At 38.5% G+C, this 19,896-nt stretch overlaps 1 protein-coding gene across 2 annotated transcripts in view; it reads left to right on the top strand.

Annotated features, from left to right (window-relative positions):
- Window positions 1-19,896, top strand: part of ME2 (malic enzyme 2) — a 54,150-nt gene that overhangs the window by 17,367 nt on the left and 16,887 nt on the right. For both annotated transcript variants that reach the window (XM_040478809.1, XM_040478810.1), the window contains exons 3-12: window positions 653-786; window positions 4,741-4,890; window positions 7,334-7,409; window positions 8,498-8,659; window positions 8,974-9,077; window positions 11,945-12,054; window positions 12,156-12,253; window positions 12,551-12,664; window positions 15,277-15,391; window positions 17,616-17,758. In XM_040478809.1, coding sequence (XP_040334743.1) covers window positions 653-786; window positions 4,741-4,890; window positions 7,334-7,409; window positions 8,498-8,659; window positions 8,974-9,077; window positions 11,945-12,054; window positions 12,156-12,253; window positions 12,551-12,664; window positions 15,277-15,391; window positions 17,616-17,758 — 1,206 coding nt within the window. The remainder of the gene's footprint in view (window positions 1-652; window positions 787-4,740; window positions 4,891-7,333; window positions 7,410-8,497; window positions 8,660-8,973; window positions 9,078-11,944; window positions 12,055-12,155; window positions 12,254-12,550; window positions 12,665-15,276; window positions 15,392-17,615; window positions 17,759-19,896) is intronic.

Below are 19,896 nucleotides of genomic sequence, written 5' to 3'. Positions count from 1 at the left end.
ATCAGTTTGGTTTGTGTTCTTTTAAGCTGTATTCTGTTAATTTCATTTCTAAGGTATGTATGGATCTGTGTATAGGATTTATTTTATGGGGGGTTTCTGAATATAACAGTTAACAGTAAATGTGTTTGATTTGAAACTTGCTTTTTTTTTTCTTAACTATGGGTCTGGGAGATACTTGTACTACATAATTGGAGATCTGTGTTTTCCATACCAGGAAATACCATAGGTTCCTTAACTGTTCCATAATTCATGGGCTTTTAGTTAGTTTGTAATAGTCAAGAGAGCTAGAAACAGTACTATAACTAATCTTTTTTATATGACTCTTTATGTATGACTATTTCTCTACGATGGCTGTCTAGAAGTAGAATTGCTCTCTTGTAGAGTATGTGCATTAAAATTTAAGAATGTTTTTAAGTTGTCTTCTAAAAAGCTTAAACCTGTTTACATTTCTAGCAATGGTATGTGAGAATAACTCTTTTACCACACCCTCACTGATACTAGAGATGATCAATCTTAAATACTTATGACAGTCTGGGCAAAATGGTATCTTACTTATTTTTTAAAAATTTACATTGAAATTACATTTTGTTGGATAGATAGCACCATTGCAACCTCAGTAAGCAATAATTTTTAATCCTTTTCTCCTTTGTAGGGAATGGCGTTTACATTACAAGAACGACAAATGCTTGGTCTCCAAGGACTTCTACCTCCCAAGATAGAGACACAAGATATTCAAGCTTTACGATTTCATAAAAACGTGAAAAAATTGAATAGTCCTTTGGAAAAGTAAGAGTTGATTAGATGTTTCATTTTTTTTTTAAAGGAGATAATTGTTTTAAGTTTATTTTATTATGAGAGAAAGCACAAGCGGGGGAGGGGCAGAGAGCCAGGAGAGAGTGAGAATCCCAAGCAGGTTCCACACCATCAGTGCTGAGCCTGATGCGGGGCTCAAACCCACAAACTGTGAGATCATGACCTGAGCCAAAGTCGGATGCTTAACTGACTGAGCCACCTAGGTGCCTCAGATGTTTGGCTTTTTTATTGATGTCCTGATCAGAAAAATTGGGAGCATTATGGTTATTATTGCATATGGAATATATGTAGTCTCAAGATGAAGTTTGCATTTTAGTCAGTTAACTATTATTTTTATAATGATTATGTTTCCTTTATTTCACTGACTGTGTTTGCTATTGTAAAATTTAGCAGAAATCTATTTTTAAGCTTAAAATCACAGAGCATTTCAGACTTGAATGGAATTTAGAAACAAAAGCTATTATATGACTTGTATCCTTTCTATCCAACAACTTTTATTAATCATCTACTTTGTGTTTGCCACTGTACTGGCCACTGAGAGTGTAAAGTAGGTAAAAGGTAGGTGACCATATAATATATCATCCAATCCAGAGGAGTAACTGAAACTGTCCCAGGAAAACTAGAATGTATTGTCACCCCAGTAATACACAGCCCTGCCTTCTAGGAGCTCATCAATAGAGATTATACTGTGACGGTCATTGTACTCTATACTACTGTGTGCAGGACAGTGAGAAAAAGGTACATGCAGAGAACATTCTGAAAGCACAAAATAGGGACTCCTAGCCGGATTTGGGGAATCCATTAAAGTTTTCTGGAGGAAGTGATTCCTGAGCTGTGTTTTAAACAGTATATTACACGTGGCAGGCAAAATGAGAAAGAAGGGCAAAATATTATGGGTAGAGGGATCAGTCTGAATGCAGAATTAAAAATATCTTCTGGGTTTGTTAAGTACAGGAGATTATTGTTTGATGACTGGTGAGAGTGGTTTCTCACCAGTAAGTAAAGCAGGACTTGGGGTTAAGGAGGTATATTTCAAGCTAGAAGGAAGTTGAAGGTGCTCACTCTGTGAGGAGTGAGCCCAGAAGAAAGGGTAATTGATAGAACAAGATCCCAGAGAACTGAAAGGGGCATAGAGTCAAGTGCAAAGATGGAGAGCATGGGACTGAGTGCAGAGGTAGAAGGCATAAGGTCGAGGACAGAGGTGGAGGCTGACCTTGCACAAGAAAAGTACAGAGGTAGAGGGAATAGGGTCAAGTACAAAGAGAACAGTGGGTTGAGTGCAGAGGTAGAGGGTGTAGGGTCAAGGGCAGAGGTAGAGGCTGGCCTTGGACAAGAAAAAAGAACAGGTCATTTTCTGGGGCAAGAGCAAAGATAAATACAGGTACAATACGGATAAGCTATGCAGGTGGTAGGGCAGAGGTTGTGAGATCTCATCCTGCCTTGTTGACCTTGATTTTCTCTATGATGTCAAATATGGAGGTTGTGGCTAAGATTTAAAAGGGCCAAGGTTGAATAGAATTGGTGAGGAAAGTGATAAATGTTTAGAATAGCCATTTAGCCAAAGAGTGTAGCTGAACAAGGACAGATTAAAGGGATGGGAAAGCCCTGAAGGCTTAGTGGCTTAATCTTGTTTGTATTGATGTCATTCTGCCCAGCAATGTTATTTTTACATGGAAAAGGTGAAATGTAACTTAATTCAGGTTTGGGGTTTGCTGGGCTGGCAAAGATGCTACATTAATTTATTCAGCTAGTATTCATTCAGGGCTGTTATGTGTCAGGCATTGTTTTAAGCTCTAGAACTACAGGAATGAGAAATTCCACCCTTTCCTTCAGGGGGTCCATGGCTGGAAAAGACAGACACTGTGGAAGGGGAGTGCAGTGATAAAGGTACAGGGGTGTTCCAGAATGGTGAAGATTTGTTCAGAGTCAGAGGCTTGATCATGGGATCCAGAGTGGGGAAAGAAGAGGAGCCAGGGAGGAGCTAATAGAGCGGGAGAAAACAGAGGGATCCAGGAGCCAGAGATCTCTCAAAGAACTGGGAAGTGGGGGCAATGGATAGCTAGCCACAGGGGAGAGGGTTGCCTTAGTGGTAATCAGAATTTCTGAGCTGTAGTAGTCCTAGGTGAGGACAAGATCCAGCATGGAGCACTTAGATGGAGGTGAAATTGAATCACAAGTGCCTGATAGGTCTCTGCTGTCTGTTTCACAGAGCTACTCAGTCTTGTCTGTTTTCTCCCCTGGACTGAGGAGCAATCTCCTTCTCTTTAACTTCTACCTAATGGTATTATTTCTGCCTGTGGTAGCTGCATAGAAAATACTATTCCTCTTCTAAATAGAATCACTTCTCCCTGATTATTCACCAAATATTTGCACACCGGTTATATTCCACTTACTTTGCTAGTTACTGGAGATACAGAGGTATATAAAGCAATAGTCCCTAACTCGTGATACCATCCAGGCTGGAGGGAAGACAGAGTCAGGAAGTAGAGTGAGAGTTGCAGAGGAGGGAGTAGGGTATTAAGGGATCTGAAAAGAGGAAAATCTTGTCTGTGTGGTGGGGGAGGGGAACGGGCACCAAGGGAGAGAGTGCCACCTGAGCTGCATTCGGGGAGAGTAAGTAGGGACTATGCATGCATAGGGGGTGTTCAGAAGTTGCGTTGTATGTAGCAACACCAAGGTAAGACATGGGTGTATTTGAGAAACTGAAGTAAGTTCAGTATGAACATGTGGCTGGAAAGTAGGCGCAGGAGTTGCTAACTAGTTTAGAAGCATTAGCCTATTTAATGGGTGTTTGGAAAGCATTCAAAGAGAATAGAAATAATAAGAGTTATTTTTTTAAAGAGAAGACTAGATTGGAGCAGGGGAGCAAAACCGTGTGTATACAGACCAGTTAAGAAAGTTCTTGAGGTAGCCCAGGTGAGAAATGATCCTAGCTTGGATGGGGTGAGGGTGGAGAGGGGGAAATAGATATATTTGAAAATTATTTAGTAGGTGGACTCTGTAGGGCTGTTGCTTTATTAGACTAGGGTAAGGTAGAGTGAGAGAGGGAGAAATCAAGAATGGGATCTTGGATTCCCATTTGGTCAGGTGATAACAGGAAGAGGAACAAGTTTGAGTAAAAAGTAATGCGTCTGTTTTACACATATTTAATTCAGGGTGACCACTGTTTTTTTTTTGTTTTTTTTTTAATAATAAAAGTATCTACGACTTAATATTTTTAAGTTTATTTTTTATAGTAATCTCTACACCCAACATGGGGCTCAAATTCATGACCCCAAGATCAAGAGTTGCATGCTCTTCTGACTGAGCGAGATGCCCCATCGCTGGTTTTTTTTTTTTTTTTTCAGGCCAACATTTTCCAGTTTTCTAAACTTTATTCTTGAAAAGCCATTGTTTATATGTGTATGTGAGTTGAGCATTGCCTTTATGCTACCTCTATGCTTTATATAGACCTGATAATGCCATTAAGCCTATTGGATTATAACTCCACAAGGACAGAGGTCACTTCTTACATCCTGGGAGTCCAAAATCGTGCCTGGCACATAGTATTTAGTAAATATTCGAATGAATGCCACTTTATTTTGCTTCCGTATTTACATGTTAGTCACTTTGAACATTAGTTCCATAAGGATAGTCTTTGCCTTTCTAGTTCCTGACTCTCAGTAAGGGTTCAGTAAATGTTAGCTGTTGTTTCTGCTGTTCTCCTCCTCCTCTTCTCCTTTGTCATCATCAGCATCTATAATTTAAGTGCATTTTTACTTTTGTTAATCTTTGTCCTGGGTGTTAAACAGTGATAATTCAGGGTTTTGTTTTCTGGCAGGGAAGGGGAGTCCTCAGTTTTCGATGTTTGCATATGACTTTCAAAGGCCAGAACTCTAAGTATAAATGCTGACTGATGTAGACCTTATTTACTGTGCTTAATTTCAGATACATCTACATAATGGGAATACAGGAAAGAAATGAAAAATTGTTTTATAGAATTCTGCAAGATGATATCGAAAGTCTGATGCCAATTGTATACACACCAACAGTCGGTCTTGCCTGCTCCCAATATGGACACATCTTTAGAAGACCTAAGTAAGACTTATTTTTAAAACTGTATTTGCAAAGATTATTGTATAGGGAAAATTGCACCCCCTAGCCCCTCTTACATTTCTCTTTTATATATGCAGTCTTAGGTCAACCACCTTCCCACCTCACAAAAGCTTAATTTGGACAAAAAGGGATTAATAAAAATCCAGCATGTTGATATCTTCTGTTTTTGTAGAAATAGCAACATTCATTCCTAACCTTCTGTAACTTATTTTGGTTGTTAGATCTGTGCATTTCTGTGCCAAAAAAGGGGGGATGGAATCTTAATTTTTGTGGCAGATTCTCCAGAATTATCATGAATATCATTTTGATGATCTGCCCAAATTAAGAGATTCTTTCTCTCTCTCTCTCTCTCTCTCTCTTTTTTTTTTTTTTTTAATTTGTGTTGTTTGTTTTTTCTTTTAGAATTTGTACGAATTTTAATTTCAAATAGTTCTGGCACCTCAGCTATTTTAAGTAGAAAGAGTACTGGAATGGGCATCTACTTAAGTCTTTCAATAAGTCACTTTCTCCTTCTGAATCTGTTTTCATATGAAATAGGGATCCTAGCACCTCTCAGAGAGCAGCTGAGAAAGTCAGATGAGGAACTGATGGGACAATTCTTTACAAATTTTTGATTAATTTGTGTTTTCTTGTCATGTTCCTCTAACCTGTCCTTTTCTTCAGTCCTCACACCTTTCCCATGTTCTGCTTACACGTTGATACAAATGTACAAATTCAGACAGCGCAGGATAGCATTGACCTTCACTCTCCCCCCATCTAGCCTAGTGGTGTTCAGACCTTAATGTGCATACAGAATACCTGTGGGACTTAAAATGTTGATCCATGCCAACCTTCCTCTCCTTCCCGTTCTCAAGATTCTGCTGACAAAGAGAAAGGTCTGGAGGTCTGGATTTTAATGACTGTGGTTGGTGATGGTGCTGCAGGTATTCCCTGGAAGGCCCTTGGAGAACAAACATTGTCTTGTTCTGTCCTATGTGCTGCCATCAGTTAATGAGTCTTAAGCATTTCTTTTTTTCTTTTTCTTTTTACGTTTATTATTTTTGAGAGACCGAGAGAGACAGAGCACTAGTCAGGGAGGGACAGAGCGAGAGGGAGACACAGAATCCGAAGCAGGCTCCAGGCTCTGAGCCATCAGCACAGAGCCTGACGCAGGGCTCAAACTCACAAACCGTGAGATCGTGACCCCAGCCGAAGTCAGATGCTTAACTGACTGAGCCATCCCGGAGCCCCAAGTCTTAAGCATTTCTTATGTTAACCCAGCTGTTCAGCTCTTTTACATTTCTTTTTCATTTAGAATAGTGTTTCTCAATCCAGATGAAAGGATTAAGATAAAGTTAAAAAATACCGATGCCTAGGCCCCACCCTAGAGATTCTGATTCATTCAATCTGGAGTTGGGCCTCTGTGTAGGTATTTCATAAAAGCTCTTGCTGTGGTTCTGATGTGTACCCAGCACTCAGAACGGACTCGAAGCATAAAGAGCATGGTTTTTGGGTGAGGACAGGTACTGTGTGTCCATTATGCAGTATAGTGCTGCAGGGGTGTTTTTTTGTTTTTTGTTTTTGCATTGAAGAGCATCAGTAAATCTTGGTTGTTTAATTGACCTAAACTCCAGGCCAGTTAAATGAGGATCTCTGGAGGTGGGACCCCTGGCATTTTTTTAAAAAGTTGATCAGACAACTCTGTTAAGCAGCTGTAGTTGAGAAACTGTTTAAACTGATTTGAGATGGGATAGTAATGCCAAAGCTGAGATAGGTCCCAATGAGAAAGTTAAGTGTAAGAACCAGTTTGAAGGCACTGGGGACCTGTTGACCCTCACATCTGCCAGACTCATTTTCTACAACCTATGTTTCTCCCCCATCCCCTTCTCCCTACCTCTCTTCCTTTTTAAAAATCTGGATTATTTATCTCAATTGGATAACAATACGCTGTGTGTTTAAAATAACTTTTCACTTTTTCCTAATGCTTCAAGGACATCCTCTTTTGTGTGAAGTTATTTACTGTAGTTTTCTTCTCTCCCTTCCTGCTGCTTCATATTTCAAATTTTCAGTTTTAGTGAGTTTGAATCAGAGTGTATGTAGCTTTATTATGCTCTCCTGCATTAGTGGTTTATTTTTGTACTGCCTTTTACTGGAGGTGTCTGGAGTTTATTTGAACATGAGATGTGGAAACATTCCTTCTTGGGTAACACCATCACATGGTGTAATAATCATCTTTGTTGCAGCTACTGTGTGAGCAATGCAATTATAGTTTGAAATAGTTGAAAATGTTTGAAAATAATCCAGTGTGATTTAGCAAAATCTGCTTGGAAATGATACTGTGTCTTGATGTTTTATTACAATATCTAAATATTCCAATTATGAACAAAAACTTAGTAGAAAGCAAAAAACTGTTGTGAAATGCAAAGGTGTTTTTGTTCTGTTGCAGGGGATTATTTATTTCAATCTCAGACAGAGGTCATGTTAGATCAATTGTGGATAACTGGCCAGAAAATCATGTTAAGGTACTAATAGCACAACCTTCCTCTTCACAATGTATTTTCTTTCTTTGTAAGTTATCTGAATTTCCAAGAACAGTTTTCATTGTTGCTCTGATTTACTTTGCATTTACATACATGCAGATTTAGTGCCCTGAGGAGATCTGGATAGTAATACTTAGAAAATGGGTGACCAGTACGGAGTTTACCCTGGGAAAGAAATTGAAACTAGTTCACACTGTGAACCTGTCACTACCACTGGTGTTTCTTGCCTTCTTTTTATTCCTTTTCTGTTTCAATTGTTATTGCCGGTAGAGAAAATACATTAAATGCCATAAAAAACTTTCATTTTGGTGGGTGGTGAGAGGATTTATTACGCCTTTTTTCTTCTAAATCCCAGGTAGATTTAGATCCGTAGCAAATATAAAACTCTTTGAGTTTCAATTGTAATAGATACAAATTTTCATCAGTCTGGCTGTCTTTCATAGAACAAAATCTGATGACTTATTAAGATCTTTTGGTAGGCTTTAGTGCTTATTATAGGCAGTAACCTTACTTGCCTTTATAACATGTCTTCCTCACCAAAATAATCTTTAATGAATAATTATTAGTTGTAGTAATCTAGAAAAAATTTGGTCAGATAATTACTCACAGTATCATCTTAAAACTTGGTAGGTATATTTTGTATTCTAGATCTCCCCTCAAGCCCCCACACACTGTTGCTAAGGTTTTTCTTGTTTGGCCTACATTATTATGTGGGAGTAGCATATTCATTTCTAAACTTGATTTTCTCTTCTGGTTAATCTCTGTCCGAAGTTTGCCTGCCTGTCCCTGGTTTAGTCTTTGTGAAGATATATAAGTTGACTCTCCAGTCAGAAGCATTCTGTTCCTAAACCAAAGACAGAGGAAAATCAGACCTAGTTCATTCTCATTTTTATACCTAGATTCTAAAGTCCTACAGTTTTAAGTATGCTTGGTTGGTTTATGTTGGAAGTTAATCAAGAAACAATTTTGTTTTTAAAAGAGTGAAAATATACGAAGAGACTCTTTTTTTCAAATGCTTTAGTACCCCATTTTTGGCAACTTTTAATTTATATGTATTTTTTGTAATTAAGGCCGTTGTGGTGACTGATGGAGAGAGAATTCTGGGTCTTGGAGATCTGGGTGTGTATGGAATGGGGATCCCAGTAGGAAAACTGTGTTTGTATACAGCTTGTGCTGGAATACGGCCTGATAGATGCCTGCCTGTGTGTATTGATGTAGGAACTGATAATCCAGTGAGTAAAACAATTTTTCCCCTTTGATCTTTCTCTCATATTTAAAAAACAAAAGTTTTATTATATTCTTCTTTTGAAGATAATAGAAGATGGGAAAATGTTGTGATTAAAGCTAGTCTCTCTTGAACTGTGCTTTTGATATTTATACAGATAACAGTAAATTAAGCCTATTAAAAGATTCTTGAAGAAAATGTAATGAATTTTTAAAAATTACGATAGTAATTTTTTTATTTTGCAATTTTTGCTTTATAGAGTATGTTTAAACTGGTGACGTAACAAAATGATTTTATTTTTACCTTTGGTCTATTTTGTAGGCACTCTTAAAAGATCCGTTTTACATGGGCTTATATCAGAAAAGAGATCGATCACAGCGCTATGATGACCTGATTGATGAGTTTATGAAAGCCATTACTGACAGGTATTTTTTAAAAGGTTGAGTAAATGGAAGAATCTTTAATTAATAAAAGAAAGGAACCACAGTTTTCTTTTCCTTTACCTCTTTTGAAGATGGGTACAAGGAGATTAAATATTTGAGAATTTTGGGTTCTGTTCTGCCTGCTTAGATTCTGATGCTGGTGACACCCTTTATACTCTGCCTTGCTTTCCTGAGTTATTGGAGCTGCTGTAGGAAGTCTGTATTCCCTGCTTCTGCCAGACCCTCCTGTCCAGTTCTCCCACCCCTTGGCCTCCGGGCTCACTTGCACCGTTCCTGGGACTCTCGTGCAGCTTTTGGGTTTTAAACTTGCTGATCTGGGGTGCGGGTGGCTCAGCCAGTTGAGCATCAGACTTCAGCTCAGGTCATGATCCTCGTGGGTGACGAGTTTGAGCCCTGGGTCGGGCTCTGTGCTGACAACTCAGAACCTGGAGCCTGCTTCGGATTCTGTGTCTCCCTCTCTCTCTGCCCCAACCCTGCTCATTCTCTCTGTCTCTCAAAAATAAATAAACGTTAAAAAAATTTTAAAAATAATTTGCTGATAATTGGGGCTCCTGGGTGGCTCAGTCCGTTAAGCACTTGACTTCAGCTCAAGTCATGATCTCATGGTTCATGAGTTCGGGCCCAGCATCTGGTTCTCAGCTGTCAGATCTTCTGTCGGCCTCTCTCTCTGCCCCTCCCCTACTTGCGCTCTCTCTCTCCCTCTCTTTCCCTCTCAAATAAATAAACATTGAAAAAAGAATAATAAATTTGCTGACCATTGCTCCTCCTGTCTCTCCACCTCTGCAGCATCTGACCAGGTTTTCTACTCCTTCATCTTTGAAATTCTCTCTTCTCTCGATTACTGAAAGGCTTTCCTAACTTGGTCTCTCTCCCACCTTCCTGTCTTTTCTCATCTGTACTGGTTCTTCTTGCTCTCTTCTATTAAGTGGGGATACATTCATAGTTCTTTTCTCTTTGAGTCATGTAAGCCATGACCTTCAGGCATGTGACTCCTGAACTTACCTCTAGTCCCACCTCTCTCTGAGGCCTGCATTTCTAACATCCCATCGAGACATTTTGTTGCTACTTCATATTTGTGTCCAAAACCACTCCTTCCCTTAGCAAGCTGCCTGTTTTCTCTTTAGCCAGCTTCTATTAATGGCAGCAACATTTACCCTCTGGCCAAAACTTTGCTTTTGCTCTTATCTTTGACTCTTCCCTCCTTCTCCATCAGCCCTCTATAGTGTCTCAGTCCTCAGACGCAGGTGGTACTACAACGTAAATGCCTCAGAGATACGTCTCCTCTTTTCCATTGCCACAGCCTTTCTGCACATCCTCATCTCTCTCCGGGAGACTTCTAAACCTTCCTTCAGTTTCTCTCGTCTCCATTTCATCTCCACCTTATCTCTCTGCTACTCTTTTATTATTTTTTTTTTTAATTTTTTTTTTTTTTTAATTTTTGAGAGAGAGAAAGACAGAGTACAAGGAGGGGAGGGGCAGAGAGAGAGGGAGACACAGAATCTGAAGCAGGCTCCAGGCTCCGAGCTGTCAGCATAGGGCCCAACGTGGGACTCGAACCCACCAGCCTGGAGATCATAACCTGAGCCGAAGTCGGCTGCTTGACTGAGCCACCCAGGCTCCCTCTGCTAATCTTTTAAAAATGTGCACTTCATCATGTCATTCTTTTGCTTGAAATCTCTCAGTAGTTTCCTGTTGTTTGGGGTAAAGTTCAAACTCTTTATGATGCCCTACCTTTTAAATTGCTAGTACATAGAAGATACTAAAAATTAATGCCTTTCCCTAGTCAAAGTTGACATATCTAAAACTAAACGTTTCATCTTCCCGCAAATTGCCACCTCCTCCCTGTCTCCTCACTTCGCTACCTTGGACAATAACTAGTACCTTCGTAGTCATCCAGATTGCTTTGGCATTTTAATGGCGTTTCCCTGACTTCCCAGGTGGCCCTTATCAAGTTCTTTTTGCTCATTCTAATGTCTTAAAATTGTCCCTTTAACTTCCCGTGGTTTTTCCTTCAGATTCTCTTGTCCTTATACCATAGTAGCCTCCTGGCTGCTTCCCGCTTCTCCACACACCAGTGTGTGTTACACGTCACTGGCAGGTCTGTCCTTCCTAACAGGGGTCTTCCCTTCCCTGCAGCCTTCAGTGATTTTACCTTGGATCCACAACAAAGTCCCATTCTCTGATTGTGCATTTAGGATTCTCCCTTATCTGGCCCCAGCCTACCTTAACCAACTTCTTATTCTTTCATATAAACCCTGAAATATATAGCCTGATTGTTGACAATTCAGGTTCACCAAAACACACCTTGTTTTTCTTCCTGCTTCTTTACTTTTTGTTCTTTCAGGGCCCAAATGAAGTCTCCTCGCCTCTTCAAGCCTTCCCTTACCCCATCTCACCAAGATGATTGATGTCTCTTTTTTTGAATGCCAGTGAACTCGTACAGAAATTATTTTTTAGTTTCTTATTTAATATAAACTCTTCCTTAATATACTCTCCTGTGTTGCTGTTTAACTGCTAGTACAGTGAGAATATACATGTCAAATAGATACTTTATGAGACTCAGAGGTAAAATCCCTTTCTTTTTAGGAAGTTATTTCATGCTTGTATGTGCTTGGTAACACGTGGATATAGTTTATGCCAGTGACTATCCCATAGGTCCACCTCATAAATTTTTCTGAATGAGTAGTAGATTTCTACATTTCGACTCCAGTTTTTCACAGGCTCTCTGAAAATTGCCAGGTGCCCATTTAAGGGATACATTATTTTTAAATGGGATGATAAAGACTATTAGAAAAGCTATCTAATGGTGGTATTTTCAACACAGCCATTATGGGTTTCGCTGTTTTTAGATATGGACAGAACACACTTATTCAGTTTGAAGACTTTGGAAATCATAATGCATTCAGATTCTTGAGAAAATATCGAGAAAAGTATTGCACCTTCAATGATGATATTCAAGGTAAAGCAAAAAGAAAACCTTAGGTTTTTGACCCCCTACTTTCTTTAAAGGTTTTTAACATGCCCCTTTTTTATTCTAAGAAATCTTTCTTTTCCGCACAGGGACGGCTGCAGTAGCTTTAGCAGGTCTTCTCGCAGCACAAAAAGTTATTGGGAAGTCGTTCTCAGAACACAAAATCTTATTTCTTGGAGCAGGAGAGGTAAGTTTTTGTAAGCTTTTAGAGTTTAAAATCAACATCGTCCTTTAGAATTGGCAAATGGGGCATAATGAACTTTTCATTTTGTTGAGATCTTGTGTGAATTGAAGATCTCTATTATAAAGTAGATCATTTAAAATATGATTAGAGAGAATATTATAGCAAATCAACTTTTGTGTGGTTTATTAGAGAAGAATAAACCAAATATTCCTCATAACACCTAATCCTCATATATAAAGTAACTCAAGCATTGTGCCTTACCTTCATCTTTAATTTTAAAATTTATATTTTGTTGGACAGGCTGCTCTTGGGATTGCAAATCTCATCGTTATGGCCATGGTAGAAAATGGCCTCTCAGAAGAAGAGGCACAAAAGAAAATTTGGATGGTTGACAAGTTTGGTTTATTATTTAAGGTAAGGTAATTAAATCTTGGAGAAGCAAAAGAATGTTGTTACAATGGTGTTTTTAGTTTGATTTTTAAAATATTACCAATTCTTAAAATACTGTATTGCACTGAACTGTCCAGATTGTACCAATTGGGGACCTTCCAGTATATTCTCAACAGGAATCCTCCCATGTTTTTTTGTTTTTAAGTTTATTTATTTTGAGAGAGGGAAAGAGAGTGCATGCTCGTGAGTGGGGGGAGTACAGAGAGAGAGAGAGAGAGAGAGAGGGAGAGAATCCCAAGCAGGCTCTACGCTGTCAGCATGGAGCCCAACGTGGGGCTTGATCCCAGGAACTGTGAGATTGTGACCTAAGCTGAAATCAAGATTTGGATGTTTGACTGAGCCACCCAGGTGCCTCCAGTCTACTTTTTGTCTTTTATAAAGACTCTTGCTTTTTATTTAAATCATAATCTCCCATGTTGGCACGGACATTTTCTTTCTTGCTTTGTTCTCTGAGTCTTAAGAAAGCAAGTAGCCATACAAATAAGATTGTACTTGACCTTTCTAAACTAGGCTTTATATGGGAACTCAGAAGTTTCTAATTAAATTGTTAGCAGGACATCTGACATTTGAGCAGAAATTCTTTAACCATTTGGAGATCATAATCCCTTGTAGCAGTCTAACAGATGTCCACGGACATTTTCTTGAAGCCAGTTCATGGATAATAAGAAGCTTCTATCCCAGATTAATTTAGTATCCTTTGGACCTGCCTGCCTTCCTAGCACTGATTGCCATTTTTAGTAGCTTAAGAAATGCCTTGTATCTTATACTGTGTAACACGTTATAATGTAGGTAAACTGTTTCATAGTTGAACCTGTCCAGTACACAATGCTATTGTATTTTTGTTATATATAATGACATACCTCAGTTACTTGAAATACATATCTTTGGAGCAAGTTTATATCCGTGTGCTTTGTTTCAGTTCTGAAATCTTGCCTTCTTAATTAGTGCTCACAACTATTCGTACAAAAAATAAAATGAAGAAGTGTATGAATGAAAAGTTTTGAGTGCTTAAATTATACATAATTTTAAATAGTAGTTTAAAATGCAGCAGACGTTGTGGTAAGACTCTACAGGTATTATGTCATTTAATCTTCTCAAAAATTCTGTGAAATTTTACAGATGAGGAAACTGCGGTTTGAAAGGGCAGGTGACTTTTCCAAGGTCATCAATTTAAGTTGTGTGTAAGAGTCGCATCCGAGCAGCCTGTGAGGCCTGTGCTCTTAACCATTGGACTGTGCTGCCTCCCAAGTGAGCTATAGCCACCGTATTTGCTTATATATCAAATACAAGGATTATAAACCTTGTGCTTTTAGAAAGCTGTTGGCAGAATACATATTTTTACTGGTACCCAGTTTGATGCTTCTTTTTGTGGTGTTGGTTTTCACAGATGTTTTGTGATTCTTTTTAATAAACAAGTGAGCTCAACAATGAATATGGTATTGGTTAGCACCAGTGAGAATCCCTCTATATCCACAAGTTCAAAGTCTATTTTTCTTTGAGGGTGTGTGGATAGCTTGACCTATGTGTAAAACACATAGGTGCCCAGTCTCTCTTGGTGACCCAAACACTGCCCTCCTTATTGAGACTTTGAGAGTTTCCCGTTGAACCCCCATAGTGGAGAGCGAGCACAGGAAGCCACTGTTCTGAAAACCTGGATCTGTTGAGGCTAGATGTCAGTCCTTTAATTAACTTCCCAGCCAACCGATGGCGGTGTGTTGCTTTTCCCAAACCTTGCTAGTTCTTCTCTGGGGCTATTCTGGAATTCTGATGCAAAGTTTCACGTCTGCGGCAGGGTCTTCTCTTGTGCCAAAATAAGGGTATGGATTTCTCAGCCTGGTTGGTTTTTGCGTTCTATGTGTTTTTGCCTGCTTTCGATACTGAGAAATTCTTCAGTGTTCTGGTTTGTCAGTGGTACCTCTGGTGGCCTTGTAATACTACTAAGGATTTCATTGTTCTAGTTTTTGGCCTGGGATTCGTGGAGGAAAGCATGTTCTTAATTCAGCCGTCCTGAGCCAGAATTCCCTGTTCCTCTTGCTTCAGAATCAGATGTCTAGATTCCTAAAAGCTCGGAAACCCCAAAGTTTTTTCTGAAATTGGTAACAGATCTGACAGACTTGAACTTACCTGGTAGCAAAACCAGACAGGGTGTTGGTAGTACTGTTCATAAGTGTTGTTCACTTTGGGGTGTCCACGGTGGGAAGATTTGTAATATTTGCTATATTACCATAATACGTTTCTAAAATGTGAAAAATTCTGAATTCCAAAATGCGCCTAACCCGGATAGGGTATTATAAGCCTTTGTGCCATATTGGATTTAGAAGCACCTAACAAAGTAAATGAGTTTTTGAGAGGGACTAGGAAGTTTCTGATTATGACAAGATTGGATTTATGTTTTATATGTGGGTTTTGTGGACACTGCAAAGATAGAATTGCAAGATAGAGGTTGAAGAGGAAAGTAAATGAGAATGAAAAGACATTCGTATTATAGAAACAATATGTGACTCATAATGATGTCTTTTCGATTAATTCTCGGTAAGCACTTACTAAAAAATACTGTATTTTTCCCAAAAATTCAGGGACGAAAAGCTAAAATCGAGAGTCATCAGGAGCCCTTTGCTCACTCAGCCCCAGAGCATATACCTGATACTTTTGAAGATGCAGTGAACATACTCAAGCCTTCAGCTATAATTGGTAAGTGGAGTTGTTGACAAATTATTGTATCACTTAACTCTATGTTGCTGGGCATATCTATCACGCAAGAGCACTAAAAATGAAATGACCCATTTTATTTAGCTTTCAGCATATAATGTTTTTTTTTTCTGTGGTAGCCTTTTGGTCATAGTGTGTAAAGTTCAGTTAACAGATGTTGCTTGTACTTTTAAGTGCTCGAAGCTGTGCGATTTATCATGCTTTGCTTTTAGAGTTGGTGTGACTGACCGCTGCACTCAAAACCTGAAAAAAGACCAAGGTCACCTGACAGACTGAACCAAGAAAGTCCTATGCAGAGTCAAAGCTTTGCATTGGCAACAAAGCAGAAAGCTTTGGTACGTTTTGAAAGTCAGGCATTGCATAGCTGACATCCGACTATGCCGGAATGGCACTGAGTTCATAGCAGAAAATGTAAAAGTCTTTTTTTTTTTTTTAAGTTTATTTATTTATTTTGAGAGAGAGACAGAGAGAGAAAACACGAGGGGTTGGGGCAGAGAGAGAGAGAGATTGACAGTATCCCAAGCAGGCTCCACGCCATCTGTGCAGAGCCTGACTTGGGGCTCAAACTCATGAACTGTGAGATCATGGCCTGAGCCAAGATCAAGAGTCGGATGCTTAACTGACTGAACCACCCAGGTGCCCCGAAAATGTAAAAGTTTTTAAAAGAGGAGCAATTTCATTTCGTATACAGCTGTAAGATTTGAATCTATAATTTTTAAATAATTTTATCACTTTCTTGAAGAGGCCCTATAGAATTTTAAATAGTAAACCAGTCACAAACAGTAAGTTTCTATGGCCATTAGCTTCTTCATTGATTAGAACTCATAATTGTTTTAGAGCAAGAGGACATCTTGAAGATCATCCAACTTCTCTCAAAACCCTATATGGAAACCTAAGAATCTGTCCATTCAGTCTATCTCTGGAGGGTCAAGAAAACAAAAATTTTTAAGGTTTAATTATTTTAGAACTCACGGACTCCTAAAAATATGTTCACACACCTCCACATGGAGAAACACTGAATATAAATTCCTATTGTACATAGGAAAAACAAGCACGGAGATGTTAAACAACCTGCCCAAGATTTGTGAATATTTCATATATCCAGGAGTGACAGAGCAGGTGCTAAAACTTTGGTATCCAGATCAATATTTCTCTTTATTACATATCAGTTTATAAAACAGAATTGAAAATTAATTATTTTGACTATTGAAGTCTCTTTACTGGATGAACTGGAAGAGTACTCAGCTGAGGCACTGCTTGGTCATCCCCAGCGTCCTGTCATGGGCCGGGTCCTCCTCTGTAACACTGCGTACTTGTTGGCACCTGTTACAGGTTTTCTCATTTTCTCTTTACTTGTTTTTTTTTCTCAATTATAAGCCGCGTTATACTCATTTTTATATCCCAGAGGCCTAATACAGTATAGGAGCTTAATAAAAAGGCCATTAAATTCCATCAAGAAAATAGATTGCTTTAGTCAAGATGATTTGGTATCCCTTCTGAATTTCTGGTATTTTGTAATGAATACCGGAGTTTGAAAGTTTAACATTTGAGATGCAAGTTTTTATCTTTTTAAAATTCATTTGTAACTGCGGTAAAATACACATATTGTAAAATTTGCCATCATAACCATTTTTAAACGTACAGTTGGATATGTTAGGTGCATTCACGTTGCTGTGCAGCCAGGCTCCAGAACTCTGCATCTTGCAAAACTGAAACTCCATACCCATGTTGAGGGCAACAAATACTTGCCCCCAGCCCCTGGCAATCACCGTTCTACTTTATGTATTGATGAATTTGACTACTCTAGGTACCTCATGTAAGTGGAAGCCTACAGCGTTTGTCCTTTTGTGACTGGCTTATTTTACTTAGCATAATGTCCTCAGGGTTCCTCCATGTTGTAGCAAGTTTTATCTTCTTAATTAGAGTTGGAGGTACTCTCATAATCTTCTTTTATTTCCTGCAATTCACTATTTTTGGGGCAAACTGAGTATTTCAGTGAAAGCTTTTAGAATTTTATTGTTGTTTTCAGATTCAAGATTTTGTTCCCATGGCATTTTCTCAGCTATACAAAATCTGTCTTTGTGATGGGAGTTTACCTATGCTTTTGTTGTATTAAACCTATTGTAGAAATGATGTTGATAAGAATTGTTTTATTTTAACTATAATGAAATTGCTTCCCGCCCCCCCCCCCCCTTTTATGTCATAGGAGTTGCAGGAGCTGGCCGGCTTTTCACCCCTGATGTAATCAAAGCCATGGCTGATATCAACGAAAGGCCTGTAATATTTGCATTGAGCAATCCTACAGCAAAGGCTGAATGCACAGCTGAAGAAGCATATACACTTACAGAGGTACTGATGACAACTGCATGAATTGGTCTTGTCTATTATTTTCCCTCTAGTAGCCTGTTAGTTATACATTCTTGTGTAATTCTTTTCATGGTTACTCTAGAGATTCCAGTATGCACCCATGGATTGTCAAATTCTGATATTATTGCTTGTTTGAATTCTTGAAAGCAATTACCTTATATTTCCATTTTAATACCCTCATGTCTTGTGGGTCTTGTGTGTTTTATTTATTATTTTTTTAATGTTTATTTATTTATTTTGAGAGAGAGGGAGTAAGAGAATCCCAAGCAGGTGCAGAGCCCAACTGAATGCAGAGCCTGTTGCAGGGCTCAATCTCAAAATGGCGAGTACACAACCTGGGCCGATATTAAGAGTCAGATGCTTAACGAACTGAGCCATTCAGGGGCCCCATTGTTGTGCATTTTAACTCTCTCTATGTTTTAAACCCCAAAAGACATTATGATTCTAAACACAAAATATTCATTTCGATACATTTTGATATCTTCTGTTGCCATTTTGTCCTTCCTGTATGTGTGTGCTTTTATCTTGGATCATTTTCCTTCTACCAGAGGAACTTTCCTTGAGTGTGGGTCTGATGAATTTTCTTGATAATTGCTTTATTTTGCCTTCATTTTGAAGGATATTTTCACTGTGCATAGAAGTAAAAGTTGACAGGGACTTTATTTTAGCACTTTGAAGATATTATTCTCTTGTTTTCTGATTTGTTTTCCTTTTGATATACCATTTTGTCTTGGGTTTTACCACATTGGGCATGGGTGTGTTTTTCTTTGTATTTATTCCCCCTGGGACTGTGAGCTCTTTATCTTGATGCTGCCCTCTCTTGTGGTCTCTTTTGGCAGTATCTCTGATTTGGCTGCCTTCTCTCTCTCTTCTTGTGGGACTCCAGTTGTGTGATTGTCAGACCTTTTCACCATATCTCTTATATCTACTACATTAGTTTATATATACACCATCCTGTCTGCATACTGTGTTTTAATCTGGTGACTTTCTTTGACTTTATCTTCTAGTTGGCATATTCTTTTTTTTAGCTATGCTAATCTGTTGTTAGATTCTTAATTTTATTGTATTTTTCCTTTGTAGAATTTCTATTTGATTATTTTTCTAATTATTTAGTGACACAGACATACAAAGATATATTATAGAAATAGTCAACTCATAAATAAATTCTGCTTTCTTGCCCTCACGTTTCATAAAACAATTCTTTTTACCCTCTTCAAACGCATCTTCACTGTCAGTGTTTGTCTTTATGAGGGCCATTGTTCTCAGTCATCTGACAGCTGTCGGGAACAAATTTTTACTTTCATCCAAATTGTTTAAGATTTAGTTCTTTTGAATTCTTTAACACTGCCACAGGGTTATATTCCCAGTTACAACTATCTGCTCATATGATCCAAAGGGTCAAATTCTTGAGTGTTAAATCTGAGGATCCACTATACTTCAAAGAATAATCATTACACCATTGGTATAATGGTATAATACACATTTTTAGATCTAGAGAAAAGAAGACAATAGCGTTGTCTAAACGCTTCTTATTCTGCCCAGTGTTCAGGTGCCATGTCAGTTTGTCCATTCTACTGTGTGGAGATAGTTTAGTTTTCTATAAATCTCCTTTTCTTTAATCCAAGTAGCTGATTAAACATGACCTACTTTAGTCATACCTCAAGTGTTCCAAGATAGATTATCGTTGTTTGTTTTGTTTTGTTTTTTTTGCCAAGGAGGAGTGGGGCAGGTAAGATTTGGCACAGGGAAATGATATTTAAAGGATTTACAAATTTACTTTCAGGTGCTTTTCAATTTCATGGGCATCTGATTCTCTCTTAGAAATAGTGAATATTCAGGGTGCCTGGGTGGCCCAGTCAGTTGAGTGTCTGATGTTGGCTCAGGTCATGATCTCACGGTTTGTGGGTTTGAGCCCTGCGTCAGAGTGCTGACAGCTCAGAGCCTGGAGCCTGCTTCAGATTCTGTGTCTCCCTTTCGCTCCCTGCCCCTTCTCCTCCCCACCCCCTCAAAAATAAACAAACATTTAAAAATTTTTTTTATTTTTTTATTTTTTTTATTTTTTAATTTTTTTTTAACGTTTTTATTTATTTTTTTGGGACAGAGAGAGACAGAGCATGAAC

This window comes from Herpailurus yagouaroundi, unplaced genomic scaffold (genome assembly GCF_014898765.1).
Source record: "Herpailurus yagouaroundi ecotype Mexico unplaced genomic scaffold, PumYag 142, whole genome shotgun sequence".
NCBI lineage: Eukaryota > Metazoa > Chordata > Mammalia > Carnivora > Felidae > Herpailurus > Herpailurus yagouaroundi.
The sequence above is the reverse complement of the archived record's forward strand: the minus strand, read 5'-3'. Positions and strand labels throughout refer to the sequence as shown.